General features: G+C 36.7%; 2 protein-coding genes and 1 pseudogene across 2 annotated transcripts; 1 reads left to right on the forward strand and 2 right to left on the reverse strand.

Annotated features, from left to right (window-relative positions):
* Nucleotides 1-623: 623 nt before the first annotated feature.
* On the reverse strand, nucleotides 624-7667 carry LOC127412888 (zinc finger protein 436-like). The gene is made up of 4 exons (XM_051649585.1): nucleotides 6935-7667; nucleotides 6575-6753; nucleotides 4978-5059; nucleotides 624-3001 (listed from the first exon to the last, which is right to left on the reverse strand). Exons 1-4 carry the CDS (start codon nucleotides 7227-7229, stop codon nucleotides 2136-2138), a joined length of 1422 nt encoding a protein of 473 aa, XP_051505545.1. The 5' UTR covers nucleotides 7230-7667; the 3' UTR covers nucleotides 624-2135.
* A 2658-nt stretch (nucleotides 7668-10325) lies between these two features.
* LOC127412893 (macrophage migration inhibitory factor-like) lies at nucleotides 10326-11483 on the forward strand. Its single transcript, XM_051649592.1, has 3 exons — nucleotides 10326-10584; nucleotides 10861-11033; nucleotides 11271-11483. Exons 1-3 carry the CDS (start codon nucleotides 10477-10479, stop codon nucleotides 11335-11337), a joined length of 348 nt encoding a protein of 115 aa, XP_051505552.1. The 5' UTR covers nucleotides 10326-10476; the 3' UTR covers nucleotides 11338-11483.
* A 3031-nt stretch (nucleotides 11484-14514) lies between these two features.
* Nucleotides 14515-17958, reverse strand: LOC127412879 (selenoprotein H-like; annotated as a pseudogene).
* Nucleotides 17959-21183: the final 3225 nt, after the last annotated feature.

A 21183-nucleotide genomic window follows, 5' to 3' on the forward strand; every position in this document is an offset into this window, starting at 1 on the left:
GGGCATGGCCCAGCATCATTCAAACACAATAGTTTTTAGTTAAAAGTTGCCATTCACTCGTAGAAATTCACTATTCACAGTCAGCCATGATTACTTTAATCAAATAAATGTCCAATAACAGGACAGTTAGTGAGATTAAGCGAGTAGTATTCGGCTGGTCATGTGATTCTAACATGGCGGCCCCCGTGTGCGGACCCTCTCCATGTGGAATAAAACAGCTTTTATAAGGTTACTGATATGACTGGAGTCACTCACATGGAATGCTCATGATCTTATACATATGAATAAAAATTACTATTCATTTCTTTAGACTTAAAATGTTTTAATGAGGAAAAAATTACTGAATGAACCTTTAGTATTATATATATATATATATATATATATATATATACAGTTATATGGTATATAGTTATAGTTTGTGTTATACAGTACAGTATATGATGGAGAAAATAATTTCCTCAAATAAAAGAGGAAATAAAATCATGTTAGACCTCAATGTAGTTAGAGCAGAAAGTCTGTTTCCAGGACAGCAGAGTTTTTATGCAGAATTTGAAAATGCAGTTTGTGAAAATGTGTAATAAAATGAAAGTTCAAACGTATTCATTGAAACAGTTTTTATAATGCATCATTTTTATTTTCAATATATTCTTAAATCAAAACAAGGTATAGAAATGAGTGCATTTGGGAGGGAGGGATTTATTCATTTTTACCATATTGTTCCATATGGTAAGAAACTGGTGATGTAACTAGACAATAACATGGAAAAATACCCATTTTAATGACAAGACCTAAAGCAATACTACTGATCATCACAACAAATATGTCACTTGTTTTGAGAGAATATTAGTAAAAACAACATGTGGTATCTTTAAGAATAATACTTAAGATTGTATGCATAAAATGTTATAGATTGTTTGCTATTAAAAAGAAACAATGGGCTTCTATAAATGTTTACAAAATATTTCACAACCTGTTATAGGTAGCCTGACATAACAAAAATAGAGTTATTTGCATTTACACTTTCTTGGAGTTTGAAGTGCTTTTTACACTGCGCAATAAATAACGTAAGTGAAAATTGTGCATAATAGGTAAATGGTTTCTAATGATTAATAATTATAATATAACTTATTTAGGTGGTTCTAGCTCTGCTTTGAAATATCATTGTCATTGCACTGGATTAAGCATGCTTTGCTTTGAAGGTTAAGGATTTGTGTTCATTTTGGCGTTATCTGTATCAGATCATGTTTGGGATTGTTAAAGCTGGTGAGAGGCATGTGATCATGTGATACCAATTATTTGAGAACAGTTTGTTAACAATAATAGTATTATAATAGTTTTATGAAGAAAGTCTTGTATTATGAATTATGAAGAAATTCTTATGAGAGCCAGTCTGACTATTTAAGGGAACAGTTTACCTAAAACTGAAAATTCTGGTAAATGTTTTTATTTATTTATTTTTTATTTTTATTAAGATGTAAAGTATTAAAATTATGAACTCACCCTTATATTGTTAGAAAAATTTTATTTAATTCTAGGAGAAATCTTATGATGCTCTTTTTCATTCGAGGGCAGTTCATAGTGACCACGTCTGTCAAGCTCCAATGGCAAACATTTTTTTTTAAATAAAATAATAATAAAATCAAAGCACCAGCTAAGTACGACTCTTGCATTATATTCCGAGTCTTCTGAAGCCATATGATTGCTTTATTTGAGAAACAGACTGGAATTTGTCATTTTCACAAAAAATCTAGAAATCTCTAAAATAATATTTGCATTCACGTTCAATTAAAAAAATATTTATATAGTTTGTTGCGCTAGGTTTCACATCAAACACCATCAGTTCTCACACATCTTATAATAACTTACAATCGGTCTGTTTCTCATACAAAGCTATTGTATGACTTGAATATAGTGTACAAGTCTACTTTTATGTTCTTTTATGTGAGAATTGTTCAAAAATTCTCCATTTGTGTTCTACGGTGTAAAAAAACAGCATACAGGTTTGGAACGAAATGAGATTAAGAGAGTAAATAATGATTTTTGGGTGAACTACTTTTTTGAGGTCTAGTATTATCTATAGGCAGGATTTAAAAGTGCATCACATGAATAGATGAGAGACCGTACACTGAATAACATCAAGTATTGTGAGAACACTGATGCTGCTTGAACTGCTCAGTATCGCTGAAGGTCTGGTTGCACTGAGAGCAGCTGTGGGAGTTCCGTTCGGCTCTTTCTCCAATATGGATCTGCTGATGTCGTTTCAGGTATTCCACTCGACTGAATCGTTTCCCACATGCCCCACACTCATACGGCCTTTCGCCTGTGTGGATACGCTGGTGCCTTTCCAGGTTTCCAAGACGACTGAAGCTGCGGCCACACTGCGGGCACCTGTGGGGGCGCTCGCCTGTATGAACCAGCTGATGGCGCTCGAGGGACCGCGAGTGCATGAATCGCTTGCCACAGAGTTCGCAGCGGTGCGACTGCTCTCCTATCTGCCCACATTCATGGCTCTTAAGGCTCCAGGCGTGGCTGAATGCTTTCTCACACACAGAGCACTGATAGGGCCGCTCCTCAGACACAGGGCAAGAGTGCTCCGCCAGGTCACAGGCGGAATTGAAGCCGCTGCCACAGCTTGAGCAGAAATGCAGGATGTCGCCACCCTCTCCTCCTGACTCCTCCTCCTTGTTCATAGGGGCTGATGGAAGTTGTAGTTCAGTAGGGTCGGTTCTCTGTGATGATGATGATGATGATAATAATGACACACCCCGCTTAGAGCTGCACAGACCGTCTAGTCCAATGAACGCCACACTTTCGGTTCCGCACACCTCATTAGAGGGGCTGCCCAGGCGTGACTCCGCCTCCTCCCGTTCACGCTCTGCCTTGAGGGCAGTCTCAAGTCCGCTGAGCTCATCTTCATTGGCCATTGGATCCTCTGGCATGGGTAGCTGCTCCTCCCACACTTCAGCAGCAGCTGATTCAGGACCAGTAGAGCCCATTTCTCCTGCATACATATACAGACATATATACTAATCCTTTGCACATGAGGATTCACTCATAATGAAAATTCTGTAATAATTTACTCACCCTCATGTTGTTCCAAACCCATATGCGGTTGTTTTTTCCTTGGAACACAAAAGGAGAAACTTTGAAGAATGTACATGCTCCACTTTACCATGAAATGACAACTTTTAAGCTAAAAAACAGGACAAAAAAAAACAAAAAAAAAAACACCTTTATACACCTTTTTCCTACGTTCTGTGATGCTTAGCGCGAAATGTGGCAACTGTTGACAACAATTGTGTTATTCTCGTGCTTGGGTATGTAATCACTTTTTCAAGTTGTTTGACCAGGCAGTTATTACCTTTTAAATCTGCACGCAAGTTTAAACTTTTGTTTGGCGCAACGGTTGATTGAAAGGCAGCGCTTCGCTGACCTCTGGTATGCATCATTCAGAACAGCGTTTACACCTCAAATATGATGTGGTAACATGAGTTTTTGACTACCTCTGTATGTGTTTTTTTTGTGATCCAATCACAAAACATTTTTCACCTAGTTTATAACTATATTTAGCGCTGTCCATTTGCGATCGGATCATCCGAAACATGTCTTAATACCAGCTGTAAACAGGGTCTAAAATGACTGCTGCCAAAGATAGCGAATGCTATAGAATGACATCTGGCGTAAGTCACACCCACATCCATTTGCCAGTAAGACCCCCTGGAAAAAGGTGGATAAAAGTATCATAAAAGTAATCCATATGACTTTTGCACTGTATTTCAAGTCTTCTGATGTCATACAATAGCTTTGTGTTTAAGTCGTTATTCACAGATGATCTTTCCCTCTGCTTAGGGCTGCACGATATGGAGAAAAAATGCAATGTGCGATGCAATAATCCTATGATGACGTCATCAGAGTGTGTGGAACATCGGAACCCCCACCGCCCAAATATACAGAAGTCTATTGGGGGAAAAAAGGGCTGTCTATCCCACAGATCACAAACATGTTTTTTTGTTCCAAATTGCATAGACTGCGTATAATATATACGGTTTTACCATTAGTTACATATCCACAGATGTGATGTGCTCCATCATTTGAGTCGGAAGTAGTTTTTGGGGAAACATGATTTTAGTTTCAGCTTTCAAAAGATTTCAATTTGATCATGAAATTCAAATAATAAATGTTGTTTTGATGCTCTTTAATGCTGTGCGTGACAGTTTGCGGTAGCTGACCATTCAAATGGAGCGGGGCACAACGCTGTCATTCACCGACTCCTCTCGCACAAAAACAAACATGAATGAACATCAGAGGGTATGTTGAAAGATAAAACGTACCGATATGTGTCATCTCTCATGAAATCACCCAATCTTTTAATGACAAAACGACATGAAGAAAATGAAAAAGGAATATCACGCTTTTCCGTGGGTGTTTATGCACCGGAGCTTACTCATGAGATCGGCGCCTATGCACACTGCACGCACACACCTGCGTCGCCATGAATGTTACTTTTTAAAGTATTATAACCATTCTGTACTCGCAAGCCCTTTAATATGCATTTTGCGATATGTACATTTTCGATATTTCGGTAGATGTGATATATTGTGCAACCCTACCTCTGCTGCAGCTCTCATAATTCGTAATTATTTGCACATGTCATATGGACTTTTATTGTGTTTCATGGTGTTTTGCTGCCCTTTCTTGAGCTTGACACCCCATGGCCACTATGATTTATGATTGTTTGGAAAACAGGATTCTGTAAATATGCGTAAATGATTCAAAACACCTTCTGTTGTGTTCCACAGGGACACAGGGCAAAAAACAACAGCATCTGGGTTTGGAACAACATGAGGGCAAGTAAATAGTGACAGAATTTTCATTTTTGGGCAAACTATTCCTTTAACAGTGTATGCTCGCAATAAAAAAAAAAAGAAAAAGAAAACGAACTCTGTTTTTCCCCAAACAAGGTATAGTGCTGCTTACCGTGGGTAGGGCTGGTTTCACTCTGGTTCATCTGTAGGACCTCTTGCAACAGCCTCAGGGAGTCTGGTCTGTAGCTTTCCACCTAAAAAGAGCAAAAACAAGACGGTTTCCACACCTTTTGACCAATGAATTTCCAGGACTTTCCAGTCATTCATGGTTACTGGATGAGGCTTTTTTAAAATGATTTTTTTATAAGAATGCACTCAAAAAAAAAAAAAACACACACACAAAAAAATCCTAATTAAATGTTTTAGAGCTGAGCATAACTACAAATTAAAATTCACTATAAAATGCCCATTACTTTTCGTTGACCTTTTACAAATAAATTAATTTCCATGACTTATCCAGGCCTAATATTTCCAGGTTTATCATTGCTGTGGGAACTCTGTTAGAAGGTGTGAAATTAATATTTTTATATGTCAACAATGATGGGATAAGATATGGAACTCTGTGTCTCTGGTGCAGTGTTGCTGATTGCAAATATCTATCAAAATGTTCTGTTAAACAAGTCATGACATGCCTTTTTTTATTATTTTAATATGTTCCTTGAGATTCACTTATAATATCAATAAAGTTTTTTGTCATATATTTGTAAAACATGATCATTTTCCACCCTCATTCTGACCCTCTGTCAGAAATGCTTGGTTTTGGTGCTGCTTCTCCTTTAAGACTTGACAGTAAACACCCACTTCTATGATTGGCTCTTTGCTCTTGACTGACCTGCTCTCTCTACTTACCATCTCAGACTGTGACATCACAATGTGGAGGAAGTAGAGTATGGGTCATTTTGGCAGCTTGATTTAAACAAATGCTCTTTTTGCAGTGAGGAGGACGTTTTGAGTTCTGAAACTTACAGTTTGTTTTTATAGTACAATAACCTCTGATATGTCAAAAGGTCACGGATAAATGTATTCCTCATTTCATGACCACTTAAAAAGAATGTTCCAGGTTGAATACAAGTTAAGACAATCAACCTGTTTTGATGTGTCCCTTTTATTTAGATAAAAAATGAAACAATTGTGGTTACAGTGAGGCACTTACAATGGAAGTGAATGGGGCCAATCCATAAACATTAAAATACTCACCGTTTCAAAAGTATAGCCACGAGACGTAAACAATATGCATGTTAACATGATTTTAGTGTGATAAAATCACTTACTGACCTGATCTGTGTAAATTTATAACCAATATTACAACTGTGTTGCCATTTATCACACTAAAATCATGTAGTACAGAGATCTTATCACAATAAAATCATGTTAACACACATATTGTTTACGTCTTGAGGCTATACTTTTGAAACGGTGTGTATTTTAACGATTTACGGACTGGCCCCATTCACTTCCATTTTAAGTGCCTCGCTGTAACTGAGATTTTTTTTGTTTTTTTAAATGAGAGAGGGATGAGTCAAAATTATTTTTGTGGTAATCAACATTATGCTACAAAATGCTGTGGACTGAGCTTAACTTGTATTAAACCCGGAATATTCCTTTAAGCTCCTAAGAGCCTCTCCTGCTCAGCTTCAAGCCCTACAGTCTGTCTCCACTTTCTCCTTCCCTCCCTGTTGCTCTTTCCTCACATGTGATTGGCTGCTCACCTCCTCTTTAATACTGGCCGCCTCCTTCCTCTCCCCAGAGACGCGTCTCCTCTCCTCCTCCCCCCCTCCACCACCTCCTCCAGTTGGCAGATGGACACGGAACACGTCCCTCCTCTCATCCCTCACTCCTCCAGTCCCATCCTCCCACGCAGCACTCCACTCCTTCCCCTGCTTTCCTCCTGAGAGACAGAAAAACGGGAGGGGGAGAGAGGAATGGAAAAGAGGAGGAGAGGAAGTAGAGAGAAACATGAGAAGTGAGGAGAAGGTCGCCATTATGGGTTCTCACTCCATTTTGACTGGCAACAATGCACGACAGAAACGAACAGCATCTAATGACACTGAGCTGCCCAGTGCGCTTACTTTGGAGATCCACTTTGCGCGTTTTGCGCCCGGTGTCGTCCGTGCCAAGCAGAGCAGCGGCGCGTCGACTGGCCGCCCAGCCCATGCCATATTTGCGTTCATTCCTCAGTTTATTCTCAGTCAGCCTCAAGCGCAATTTCAGAGCTTCGTTCTCTTTTCTGTTCAGTGATATTTCCACCAGGTAGTCGTTCACCGTGTCCTGAAAGAGTTTGGTGATCTCGCACACTGATGCTCGAACCAAACTATCCATGACAGCGGTCAAGTGCGCTTGAAAGGTCTTCACCGATTCCGCCATGGTTTTAAAAGTGTTCAATTACACATGCACGGTGCGAATGAGATACCACAATCAGTTTAGAATATTTTAAACCTAACAATGTGGGAAAAAATAACCATAGTAACAAATCCCTCCTATGACATATGTCAGCACCAGTCAAAATTCATGTTTTGACCATGGTTTCTGCACAAATCCAGCCGTGTTTACGTGTGCACGTGGTCAATTGTTACAGATTTATGTCAGCGGTTGTCACCCGAAGTAACCCAACTTTGCGCACAGCCAATGGATGAGACTCTGCTCGTCTCGATCGCAACAAAGATTCAAACCTCAATTCCACTGCGATATGATCGCGACGGTACGGTCCTTTGCCAAAATAGATCCGTGTTCATGTTTGAAGAGTCTTTACGCGCTATCAACTGCAGACATTTCACCGCGTCGCGAGCACCCATCTCAACTCAAGCGCTTTTATTTCTCGCCTATTACTGTGTCCGATTCGCGGACGAATCGTTCTTTTGAACCGATTCTTTTGAATGAATCGATCGAGCCGATTCGCACAGTTTTGGTAGATGTAGCAGATGACTGTTTAGGAATACAACTGTGAAATTGGAACATGATTGTAAATAAAATGGAAATAATCAATATTAGGCTGTTATAATTAACATTAGCATTAACAGGGTTGGGGAGTAATGGAATACATGTAATGGGATTACGTATTTAAAATACAAAATATAAGTAACTGTATTCCCCTACAGTTACAATTTAAATCATTGGTAATTAGAATACAGTTACATTCAAAAAGTATTTTGATTACTGAAGAGATTACTTTGCATTTTATTGTCATTTGTTTCATTTAATATTTAGTCCTTTCAGATGGAAAACATTTATACATATAATGATGCGATCCAAAGTGCATTTGAACAGCGGTGAAACACTTTCTTATGATGTGTTACATTCATACGAGCAGACAGAGAAGTACGTTTGAAGTAAGTTTGGAGCAGAAGAAATAGAAATAAACCTTGTGTAAATTGTCAGCTTTACGCTAAGCTAAAATGCTATTTCTAGCCATTTTACATGCACAGGTTACCAGGCACGATCATATTTTATCAAGAAAATTCACGTTGGATCATAATTTGTTTTTTTCTAGTAAGACCTTTGATATTAGGGCAAAAATCTTATTCTTGATAATAATTTTTGTATTGTTTTCCTGTAAAAATATCTAAAAATCCTTAAAACAAGATCCATTTGATTTATCTTGTTTAAGAAACAACACTGCATAAGATGTTTAGGTTTTTCAGAGAATGTATTTTTAACATGTATATTTTGTCTTACTGTACTGGCAGAGTTTTTATAGTCAAAACAAGTGAAAAAATCTACCAGTGCTGAAGAAGTAATCCAAAGTATTTAGAATACGTTTCTGACCTTGAGTAATCTAACGGAATACATTACAAATTACATTTTACAGCATGTATTCTGTAATCTGTAGTGGAAAACATTTCAAAAGTAACCCTCACAACCCTGAGCATTAATATGGGAAACACTATTTTCTGAACAATGTTTTTAAAGGAATATTCCGGGTTCAATACAAGTTAAGCTCATTCGACAGCATTTATGGCATAATATTGATTACCACAAAAATGTATTTGGATTAACACCTCCTTTTCTTGAAAAAAAAAAGACAAAAAAAGAAAGAAAAAGTCAGGGTTACAGTGAGCACTTACAATGGAACCGAATGGTGGCCAATCCGTAAATGTTAAAATACAGTTTCAAAAGTATAGCCACAAGACGTAAAATGCACGTAAACATGTTTTTAATGTGATAAAATCACTTTGTTACATCCGATTTTACAATTAGTTACCATGACAATGTAATGATATTAACATTTAAAAAACAAAAAACGTTTTTTTTACGTTTTAACAGAAGAATTCATGTAAATTATAAGCTTCACATTTCTGCCTTTAAACCCTCCAAAAAGTGGCCCCATTCACTTCCATTGTAAGTGAATACCTTACCATACCTTAATTTTTTTGCTACTTCTTTTCTTTCTTTCTTCTTTTAAGAAAAGCAGTGATGAAAATATTTTTTGTGGCATTAATCAAAGTTATACCACAAATGCGTTCTGTCGACTGAGCTTAAAGGAATAGTTCACCCAAAAATGAAAATTTGCTGGTAATTTACTCACCCTCAGGCCATCCAAGATGTATCTGAGTTTCTTTCTTCATCAAAACAGAATAACGCGCTTCCTGACTCCTCCTCCACGTGACGCGTGACCTTACCAACGAGCTTACGTCATCCCTCTCATGAGCGCACATCACAGAGATGTACGGAAGTGAACATTTGTAGTTAAAAAGTATATAAGTATTGTTTTGTTTCTAAAAATAATTAATCGTTTGCATTCAGAAGAACTTTATTTGTCGACTGGAGTCATGTGGATTATTTTGATGCACCCTAAATATGCATTTTGGACCGTCAAAAAATGGAGTACATTCATTTGCATTGTTTAGAGGAGGAGGCCTGAAATGAAATCCTAAAAATCTTAAATTCTGTTTTGATGAAGAAAGAAACTCAGATACATCTTGGATGGCCTGAGGGTGAGTAAATTATCAGCAAATTTTCATTTTTGGGTGAACTACTCCTTTAACTTATTGAACCCAGAATAATTCCTTTAATAAAACGTTAAAATTCTAATGATGCAATCTATATAACCTAATAGTGAAAATACCGTGATAAACAGTATTTTTAATGGAAAATAGAACGCAAAATACCGCGCGGGGCCGTCTGCGAACACCTTTGAGTGATGACTCGAATGAACCGGTGTCATGAAATGAACTGTCCGAGCGAACCGATTCGCTAAAATGAATCGGACTTCCCAACGCTGCAATATTATTTCCGGGTGTCGCGCTCTGCGTGTTCGCGAGGTTACCGTAATCACCCAAAGCAAAATCGCATAATATTTCAATAAATTGTTTAATAAAAGTCTTAATTCACTTATGTTCGTTTTTAAAGTGAATAATCCCGTATATGTTGCGTATCTCGAAATACACCTGTTAATTCTGTGTAGTTGAGGGTTTTAAAGGAACCGTCAAATCACTATTTGGGTCAAACTAGGTGTGTTTACGGTAGCCTAGAGAAAAGTACTGGCTCGGTTACCTTCCTTATTCTACCCTGCAGTGTTGCTCAGGTTCACGTCTGTAGACATTCCCGAAAGAGACTGACCCTTCTTAGTTGCACTCTACTGCAGTAAGTGTCGTCGTGCCACTGCATTGCAGTCATGCCGATGTTCGTGGTGAACACAAATGTTTCAAAGGACGCTGTTCCTGCTGAGCTGCTGTCGGAGGCCACGCAGGAGCTCGCCAAAGCGATGGGCAAACCCGCGCAGGTGAGCCTCAAACGTGGTATTCATTTTGTATTAGTTAGTTGTTTATCCAGCAGCACGCGCCCAACCTAAAGATTCTCTATTCCTGCTACTGTCAGTGACGTTACAGTTAAAGAGGAGAGATTAATTCTACCACCAAGTCACGTTTCATTCTCTACTACCCGCTTTCAATGCAATCCAGCCTGTATCTAATTATATAATATGTGCATACAGACAACATGTTTAATTATTTGCAACGATGAAAGCCTTCCTGTCTTTTTTTCTGCTTGTTTGTGTTAGTACATCGCCGTGCACATTGTCCCGGATCAAATGATGATGTTCGGGGGGAAAGGAGACCCGTGCGCGCTCTGTTCTCTCACCAGCATCGGAAAGATCGGGGGCGCGCAAAATAAGCAATACTCCAAACTTCTTATGGGCATGCTCAAAAAACACCTTGGCATTTCACCTGACAGGTATAAAGAAATATTGCAGCTAAAATACATACAAATCGGGTTACTGGCAACCAAGGCAGAGCTGCACATAAGTACATGCTAAGTACATTAATACATTTCGAATCCAGGATGTTACTGCATACGCATAGTCGAGCTCCTAACATACACATTAAGTTAAAACATAGTTGTTTTGGTGTAAATGTCAAATGCCATTATGATTTGTTGGTTGAGTAAAACCTTCTCACTTTGTTTTCTCAGGATCTATATAAACTTCATTGATATGGATGCGGCTAATGTGGCCTGGAACAGCACCACCTTTGGATAAAAAATGTGGATGGATGGCCTGTTATAAACACACTTAGAGTTGTTTGGAGTGTTATATTACCAGTTGATCGAGTATTAACACACAGCACTTACTGCTTACATCACATACCAAATTGCTTTGACAATAAAATTTTCTTTGAACTATAATGATTTAGTTTTTATTTATGATGTTTTGTCATTATTTATGCCTCTTTAAAGCACAAACATTGCATGCCTCCCATGCTCTCCTTTGCTCTTTACCCTCGGTCAAAGCATGATGCTGATAAAGGTGTATTAATGTGTTATGCATAAATGTGTTCCATTGGAGATGTCATAATCTACAAATGAAAGTAGCAGTTGAAACCACCTGGATTTTAATATGACTATACTGTATTTTTAGTAGTCCACCAAGTATTTTAATAGAGCTCACAGAGTCCCCCAATAGCAATCTTGACCAAGAGATTTCTTCTTGTGACCTTTTTAGTCAATACTTCTTACAGGGTTTGGATTTTAAATTGTATCCCACTACAGATTGTAGAATACATGCTGTAAAATGTAATTTGTAATTACTCAAGGTCAGTAAAATAATCTAAATACTTTGGATAATTCTTTACTTGGATTACTCTTATTTTTATTTTTTTACCTATTTTGGCTATAAATAATTTAAAAAGTGAAAAAAACCTAAATATCTTATTTCTAAAATAAGATAAAAATTATTCTTAATGAGAATTATATTTTACATGGAAACAATACAAGAATTATCATTAAGATTTTTGCAGTACATCTTTGCCCTAATATTAAAGGTCTAACTAGAGAAAGAAAAAAATATCTAATGTGAATTTCCTTGATTAAAAATATAATCATGCCTAATAACAGATGCGTGTAAAAGGGCTGGAGAGCACATTATAGCTTAGCATAAAATTAAATCGTCACATGACAACTGACACAAAGTTAACTATTTCTGCTGCTCCAAACTTTAAAACCCCACAGAGTATACACAACGACATAGTTTTCTATCCACCTTTTCACTTATAACAGTGTGAAAGAGCCCTCTGTTTGCTTGTTAAATGTAACATTATAAAAAAGTGTTTCACTGCTGTTTAAACACTCCTTAGATCACATCATGTTTATGGATGAATGTTTTTCAGCTACAGTGGCAAGAAAAAGTATGTGAACCCTTTGGAATTAGCTGGTTTTCAGCATTAATTGGGTTATAAAAAGTGATCTCATCTTCATTAAAGTCACAAGTATAGACAAACACAATATGCCTAAGCCAACAACACACAAACAATTCTAATCTTTCATGTCTTTATCCCATCCCATTAAACATTAACAGTGCTTTGGAAAATGCAACTGAACCCTTGGATTTAATAACTGGTTGATCCTCCTTTGGCAACAATAACCTCAACCAAGTGTTTCCAGTAGCTGTGGATAAGACTTGCACAACGTTCAGACGGAATTTTAACCATTCTTCCTTACAGAACTGCTTCAGCTCAGCCATTTTCTTAGGATATCTGGTGTGAACGGGCTCTGACTGGGCCACTCCAAAAGGTGGATTTCCTTTTTTTTTTAAAGATATTCTGTAGTGGATTTATTTCGATGTTTAGGGTCATCGTCCTGCTGTATCACCCAACTTCTACTGAACTTCAGCTGGCGCACAGCCACACTGAAATTCTCCTGTAGGATATCTTGATAAACTTGGGAATACATTTTCCCCTCGATGATGGCAAGCGGTCCAGGCCCTGAAACAGCAAAGCAGCCCTAAATCATGATGCTCCCTCCATCGTGCCCTTTTTACGTCATACGTAGTGCTGCATGTTCTTCCCAAACAATTAAACTTTGGTTTCATCAGTCCACAAATATTTTTCCCAGTAGCATTGTGGAGTGTCAAGGTGGTCTTTGGCAAACTTCAGCCACGCAGCAATGTTTTTGTTGGACAGCAGCGGCTTCCTTCTCCCTATTTAATGTTTTCTGTATAGTAGACTCATGAACAGAGATGTTAACCAGTTCCAATGATTCCTTCAAGACTTTAACTGTCACTCTGGTTTTTACCTCACTGAGCATCCCTTGAGTCATCTTGGCTGGACGGCCACTTCTAGGGAGAGTAGCCACAGTATTAAATCATTTTATAGACAGTTTGTCTAACTGTGGACAGATGAATATCTAATCTCTTCAAGTTAACTTTGTAACCCTTTCCAGCTTTATGCAAAGCAACAATTTTTGATCATAGGTCTTCTGAGATCTCTTTTTTGCAAAGCATGGACCATGCCTTGGAAAAACAAAAAACAAAAGAGAGATCTTAGAAGACCTATGATGAAGAGTTGTTGAAATACAGATTGTGTTTAAAATACAATATTTTTTTTTATTTTAAATGCGTAATCCGGATACATGTATTCCGTTACTCCCCAACCCTGACTACTAAATAGATAGTAAGAGGCCTGACAAAAATAATTTTGATTGAAACGTTGTTGTTGTTTTTAAATCAGTAAAAGGGAATAGTATATCAGTGTGCAGATCTAGTTCTTCAGTTCTATACCAAATTGATAAGTCTCATCATTTGTGACCCAAATCATAATAATAAAAGTGCACACTTAACCAACAGACGGAGAGCTTCCAAGCACCTCACAATTCACCAATAACCTCAGCAAAGTTACTTTAAGTGATTTATTTGTCAGTGTAATCTTAGGTTTGCCACACAAGTATAAGATCACACATCTGCGTGCAGTGCTTAACTTTTTATCCACCACCAGCATTTGTAACAATACATTTGGAAACAAGCCCTTATTACTGCTTATTGTGATAAAAACCTTTATTGGGAAATCTGTCCTGAAAAGAAAATGGCTGATTCTCATCAAGAACAGTAGATGGTTGTGCTGCATGTGACAATGCTTAAAAGTTCATTAAAGAAAGCTTCATGGGTTTTATCTATTCAAAGCTTTTCAACACACAATAATGTAAGCTTGAAAACTAAAAAAAATAAATTATAATGATCCTTATTTAAGTTTTAGGGCAATTGTGAATGGAACACTACATCATTTACTCATTGAGTGCTAGACATTTAGGTACAAAATCTTTTTCTTTTTTTCCTTTTGAAACAGGTCAATGTTTTCGCCATCCATTTATGTATATTGCGAGACCCTCTTCCAGATATTTTTGAAGAGAACACCCTACAAAAGCAATAAGCACATGCATATTCATATTAAAGGGAGAAACACACTAGCTTTATTTGTATTAAATCAAACAGTAAAAAGGTGATTTACCAAACTTCAACAAAATTACAGAGAAAGGTAATAGCAATCTAAAACAAATTTTGTGAACATGAGCAATAGGTTTGAGAGCTTAACAGAAATAAAAACAAGGCGAGGTCAATTATCCAGTACAGGACACTAGAGCTGATCATCAGAAAATAGACAGGGTGGTTTTCCCATTAGTCCATTTACATCATTATGCATCCAGTTTCCAGGAAGATGGTTGACTAAAGGGAGAAAATAAGAACAGAGAAAAATGTTTAGAGAGCTATGATATGTTAGAACATTTTAATAGCAACAGATGCATCTCTCACATCTGTCCTACCTCTACTTGCTCTTCAGAACTTCCTTCAGGGCCGTCAACACTTCAGCAGGATCAGGGAACTTCAGCTTGCGAGGAGGACCCTTCTTAATGCCAGTCCACAAAACAACCTCTACACAGGAGAAAGAGGGATAGATAGAGATACAAACATAGATGAAAGAAGAAATAATACATGTAAGAGGCAGAGTCAGGAAACAATACTTGAGACATCCATGAAATTTCTACCTTTACTACTCTTCCATGATGTTTAGAGTAACATTTCTAGATAAAGTCTGGACCAATACCCATGGCAGTCGTACCTTTGTCCCCCTCCATCAGTGTGACCTCAAAGCTGTTCCGTCGAGGTTTCTGCGGATTGAGCACCACACAAAGTTCAGGGTGAGAAGCCGCAAGTGCCTCGCGCACACTTTCAGCATTCCGCCCGTAGACGCGTCAGCTTTTGCTGAAAAATATCACATTAATAGTTAGAATAGTCATTTTTATTTGTGTAGCACTTTTTATAATACACATTTTCAAGCAGAATATGAACATCAAAAATATATAATTTTCCAGTGAATATGTTAGATGCTACATAAAAAATGTGAGTTAATTTAAGCTACTTTTTTTTTTCATTGTTGGTTTTTTATATTTTCTTTTATATAAACACTCACTGGACACTTTATTAGGAAGACCTGTACACCTACTTATTCATGTGATTATCTAATCAGCCAATCGAGTGCCAGCTGTGTAATGTTTAAAATCATGCAGATGCGGGTCAGGAGCTTCAGTTAATGTTCACATCAACCAGCAGAATGGGGACAAAATGTGATCTCAGTGATTTGAAGCATGGCATGATTGTTGGTGCCAGATGGGCTGGTTTGAGTATTTCTGTAACTGCTGATCTCCAGGGATTTTCATGCACAACAGTCTCTAGAATTTATTCAAAATGGTGCCAGAAACAAAAAACATCTAGTGAGCAGCAGTTCTCTGGGTGAAAATGCCTTTTTGATGAGAGAGGTCAACAGAGAATGGCCAGACTGGTTCGAGCTGACAGAAAGTCTATGGTAACTCAGATAACCACTCTGTACAATTGTAGTGATCTGAATAGTATCTCAGAATGCACAACACGTCGAAACTTGAGGTGGATGGAATACAACAGAAGACCACATCGGGCAGTTTATTAGGACCACTGTGTTCCAAATAAAGTCCTCAGTGACTGTTTTTGTAATATGTTGTTTTTGGGATAAGGCATTAAGAACTTGAAATTGAATACGAATTTGAACTTGAATAAAGAACAATAAACTGTTGAAAAAGAACAATGAATCAATGAAGGTGAATCATTATTTATTATTGTTTTTGTATACGCTTAATTATTACGCATCTAGGAACAAATGCAGTCAAATGTGGCCAAAAAATTTTTTTTTCATTAACTGAATCTGATGGTGTCGATATGTCACTTTAAAAAAAAAAAAAAAAGGGTATATCCAAACCCACTTTATTTATATAGCTAAACATTTAACAATTGGCACTAAGACAGTGACTTGACAGGCCTATAATATTATGAATTATATCAAGTGGTACATGATAAAATGATCAAAAAAAGGACTTTTCTACATGCACATTTTAAATCTCTAGGGCATTTTAGTCACTTTCACTGGCATTTTTGCCCTGGTTATTTTCTGAGTCTAAACTGTTCTCTGTTCATGAAATTTTTTTGTATTTTACAAGACTTCCAAAATATTTATTTATCCTAATCTAAGTGCAGTGCACTGCCCATATTAGACTGTTAGACGACAAAAAAACACTGTTTTGTCTCTTTGTGCCCTCACCAGTGCTCGATGATCACCCTGTGACCTGTTTCGTCCTCTTCCTTCGCAACTCCAAGCTTTTCTTTCTTCTCCTCTACTGCAGCTTCTTCTGCATGCACTTCAACCTTGCGCTTCCGGCCACGACCTGTATATTCACAAAATGAACCACAGCGCTTAAAGGAATTGTTCACCCAAAAATGAAAATTCTCTCATCATTTGCTCACCTTCATGTCATCTCAAATGTGTATGACTTTCTTTCTTCAGCTGAACACAAAGATTTTTAGAAGACTATCTCAGTTCTGTAAGTCCTCACAATGCAAGTGAATGGTGACCAAATGTTTAAGCTCAAAAAGCACATAAAGGCAGCATAAAAGTAATACATACGACTCCAGTGGTTAAATCCAAGTCTTCAGAAACGATATGATAGGTGTGGGTGAGAAACAGATCACTATTTAAGTCATTTTTAACTATCAATCTCCACTTTAACATTCTTCATGCATATCGCCACCTACTGGGCAGGAAGGAGAATTGATAGTAAAAAATGACTTAAATATTTATCTGTTTCTCACCCACACCTTCATTTCACTTCTGAAGATATGGATTTAACAACTGGAGTCGTATGTATTACTTTTATGCTACTTTCTGGAGCTTCAAAATGCAGGTCACCATTTGGTCAATTGCATTGTGAGGATCTACAGATCTGAAAATGTGTATTTGTGTTCTGCAGAAGAAAGTTATACATCTGGGATGGAATTAGGGTGAGTAAATGATGAGAGATTTTTCATTTTTGGGTGAACCATTTCTTTAAAGTTTTGCAATGATGAACCCTTGACATGCACAAAAGATTGATGTATTTACTTGCGTTCCTTAAGGTGACACAATCGGAGATTTTGAGGCGTGACCTCAAACAACCACATGGATTTATTCAGTCTTATTTAAAATTGACTTTGGACAAGAATACCATATTCGACTTATGCAAAACAAAGCGTAATCTGTGCAAATCTCAATTTGGAAAAGTAAAATCCAGCACACAACAGATTAAACCACTACGATCTGTTCTAGTGCAACGCAACATTTAGATATCAGGTGAACAGCCTGAACATTTATCATAGCTGGTAAACTTTAGAGCCTCATCTTGATATCTGTTATTGAATAACAGGATGGGATGATATTTCAGAATATTCACATACCTGATTTGGCTCGAGAAGCCATTGCTGAAAAGCATGCAGTAAAGTGTGGCGCGTTAAGTGTGTTGAGATGAAAGTCTGGAGGACTGGGTGCGCCACCCATTGGTACGGAAAGTGTTTTGTACACTCGTACAATATTCGGTTGAAGCTGATGATGTAAAATCTCACCTCATTGACATGTTTTAGAGTCTTAAAAAACATTTATTACATTAGGTGTGTATAATTCACACATCCTTTTCTCTACAAAGATGTAAGCTCCTTCTCCCATGGGTTTTTTTTTTTTTTTTTAAGTGTAAATGTAAAAGTATGAGAATTAGTCACTTAAAAACACATTGATTGATTATTTCTGTAAATACTGGGGGTTTGTCACAATGATCAGATAAGCTGGTAAAAAACTACTTCTTACAGACTTAAAAAACTTGTACATTCAAAGACAATTCACATCAAAAGTTAGAATAGTATTGTGTCACTCTTTAACAATAAAACATTTGATATTTGTTGTTTCCAAATATACCCGATATTTAATGACAGAGTGCACAGATAGGGCTTTTTTGCCCTCACAGTTACCCGTGAGACTTTCAAGCATCAAATCACATGTAACAGTAATTTAAGATTTATTAATATATTAATGTTTTTAATATGGGGCATTTCCATTATGATCAGGGTTCCTGTCTGAACATTGTCTTTCCAAGAGACTGAGATTGAAAAAATATAATTACAATATAGAGGAACAATTATCCAAATAACAGTACAAAACACCAACAGCCAGGAGGTGAAAAGTAAATAAAAAAACAAAAACAAACAAAAAACAAAGAATACACACAACTTATATATATATATATATATATATATATATATATATATATATATATATATATATATATATATATATATACAGTTGAAGTCTGAAGTTCACATACACCTTAGCCAAATACATTTAAACTCAGTTTTTCACAATTTCTGACATATAATCGTAGAAACCATTCCCTGTCTTAGGTCAGTTAGGATCACTACTTTATTTTAAGAATGTGAAATGTTAGAATAATAGTAGAGAGAATGATTTATTTCAGCTTTATTTCTTTCATCACATTCCCAGTGGATCAGAAGTTTACATACACATATATATATATATATATACACATACAATTTAGTAAATAAAATAAAATAGACATAAATAATTTAAAATAAGCACAACAAATGAGTGTTTTCCAAAAAAAAAATTAAAAAATTGTTTTCAGACTCAAAACCGTCAGCATTGTGTGATGTCATCTACATCCCCACAAACTATTGCCCGATAGCTTTAACATCCCATCTGTGTAAAATAATGGAAAGAATGGTTACTGATAGACTGACATATTATTTAGAAAAATAAATTTCTTCTTTCCATAACAGAGTGGGTTTAGGTGTGGGCGAGGGACACTGGATCCAATGATATCGGTAGAGGCTGATATAAGAAAGGCATTTATTAATAAAGAATGTGTAATTGCTGTATTTTTTGACATAGAAAAGGCATTTGCTATGTTATGGAAAGAGGGATTATTAATAAAATTAGTGAGGATGGGTATAGGAGGAGGAATGTACAACTGGATAAAAGAGTTTTTAATTGAATTAGGGTGAAGACTGGGGTAGCCATAACCTCTAGTGGGGTGGTGGATAATGGAACACCTCAAGGTAGTGTAATAAGTCCTCTATTGTTTATCATTATGATAAATTATGTTTTTTCAAAGGTAGATATAACAATTAGTAAGTCATTGTTTGCTGATGATGGGGCTCTTTGGTATAAAGGAAGAAATATAGAGTATAAAGTGAAGAAGATGCAGTCTACATTAAATAAAGTAGAGGAATGGTCCATAAAGGAGGGATTCAAGTTTTCAGCAGAAAAGACAGCAATTAACCTTTTTACTAATAAGACAAAGAATATGGAAATAAAATTAAAATTATATAAAAAAGAATTAGAACGTGTATCCATAGTAAGATTTTTGGGTTTATTGTTTGATAGCAGATTAACGTGGAGAGTACATGTAGATAAGATGGTTGGGAAATGCAAGAGAATACTGAACGTAATGAGGTGTGTGTCAGGTCAAATAAGGGGAGCAGATAGAATGGCATTAAAGACTACAAATACATCAATGATATGGACTGTACTGACTATGGTTGTATTGTATATGGATCAGCAAGTAAAACTCAGTTAATTAAACTGGACAGAATTCAGTCTCAAACTTTAAAACTTTACCTCAGAAAACAGTGTCTCATAATTTTCCTCATGTGCAATTTCAACCCTTTGCTGTCATAGGTTATGAAGAGCTAACAAAACTTATCAAAAGCCACAATATGTTTGTTAGATCCAATACCAACTAAACTCTTAAAAGAGGTATTCCCAGTAATCTCAGAACCTCTTCTTAATATTATTAACTCCTCGCTATCCTTAGGACATGTCCCAAGAAACTTTAAAATGGCAGTTATCAAACTGCTTATTAAGAAGCCACAACATGATTCTGGAGAACTGGCTAATTATAGACCGATTTCAAATCTCCCGTTTATGTTGAAAATACTAGAAAAAGTAGTGTCCTCCCAAATATGTTAATTTCTACTGAGAAATAGTATATATGAACAATTTCAGTCAGGATTTAGGCCTCATCACAGTACAGAGACTGCACTTATCAGAGTTACAAATGACTTGCTCTTATCATCTGATCGCAACTGCATTTCACTTCTAGTGCTTTTAGATCTTAGTGCTGCATTCGACATGATAGATCACAACATTCTCTTGAATAGGCTAGAGAATTATGTTGGCATTTGTGGAGTTGCATTAGCATGGTTTAGGTCCTATTTAGCAGACCGCTACCACTTTATATGTGTAAATGAGGAATTGTCAAATCAAACAAAAGTGAAGTATGGAGTGCCACAGGGATCAGTTTTAGGGCCTCTGTTTTTCTACTTGTATATGCTTCCCCTGGGAGATATTATCAGGAATCATGGAATAAGTTTCCACTGTTATACCGACGATACCCAACTTTATATTTCTTCAAAACCTGATGAGATTTAACAATTCTCCAAATTAGCAGAGTGTATCAATGAAATAAAAGATTGGATGGCCAGAAATTTCCTTCTACTCAATTCCGACAAAACAGAGGTACTAATTATTGGACCAAAAACCTCTAAAAACAAGCCGCTAAAATATAATTTGACTCTCGATGGATGTACTGTTACATCGTCTTCAACAGCGAAGAACTTAGGTGTTATATTTAATACTAATCTGTCCTTTGAAAATCAAATTACCAATGTTTGTAGAACAGCATTCTCCCACCTAAGAAATATTGCTAA

Source organism: Myxocyprinus asiaticus, chromosome 22 (assembly GCF_019703515.2).
Source record: "Myxocyprinus asiaticus isolate MX2 ecotype Aquarium Trade chromosome 22, UBuf_Myxa_2, whole genome shotgun sequence".
Classification (NCBI taxonomy): domain Eukaryota; kingdom Metazoa; phylum Chordata; class Actinopteri; order Cypriniformes; family Catostomidae; genus Myxocyprinus; species Myxocyprinus asiaticus.

Coding starts and splice junctions, on each gene's coding strand:
- LOC127412888 (XM_051649585.1), bottom strand. CDS start 7,229: ATGGCGGAATCGGTGAAGACCTTTCAAGCGCACTTGACCGCTGTCATG. Junction 6,754..6,934: donor GCGCAAAGTGGATCTCCAAA/GTAAGCGCACTG, acceptor TCTGTCTCTCAG/GAGGAAAGCAGGGGAAGGAG. Junction 3,002..4,977: donor TGAAACCAGCCCTACCCACG/GTAAGCAGCACT, acceptor ATATGTATGCAG/GAGAAATGGGCTCTACTGGT.
- LOC127412893 (XM_051649592.1), top strand. CDS start 10,477: ATGCCGATGTTCGTGGTGAACACAAATGTTTCAAAGGACGCTGTTCCT. Junction 10,585..10,860: donor CGATGGGCAAACCCGCGCAG/GTGAGCCTCAAA, acceptor TGTTTGTGTTAG/TACATCGCCGTGCACATTGT. Junction 11,034..11,270: donor CTTGGCATTTCACCTGACAG/GTATAAAGAAAT, acceptor TTGTTTTCTCAG/GATCTATATAAACTTCATTG.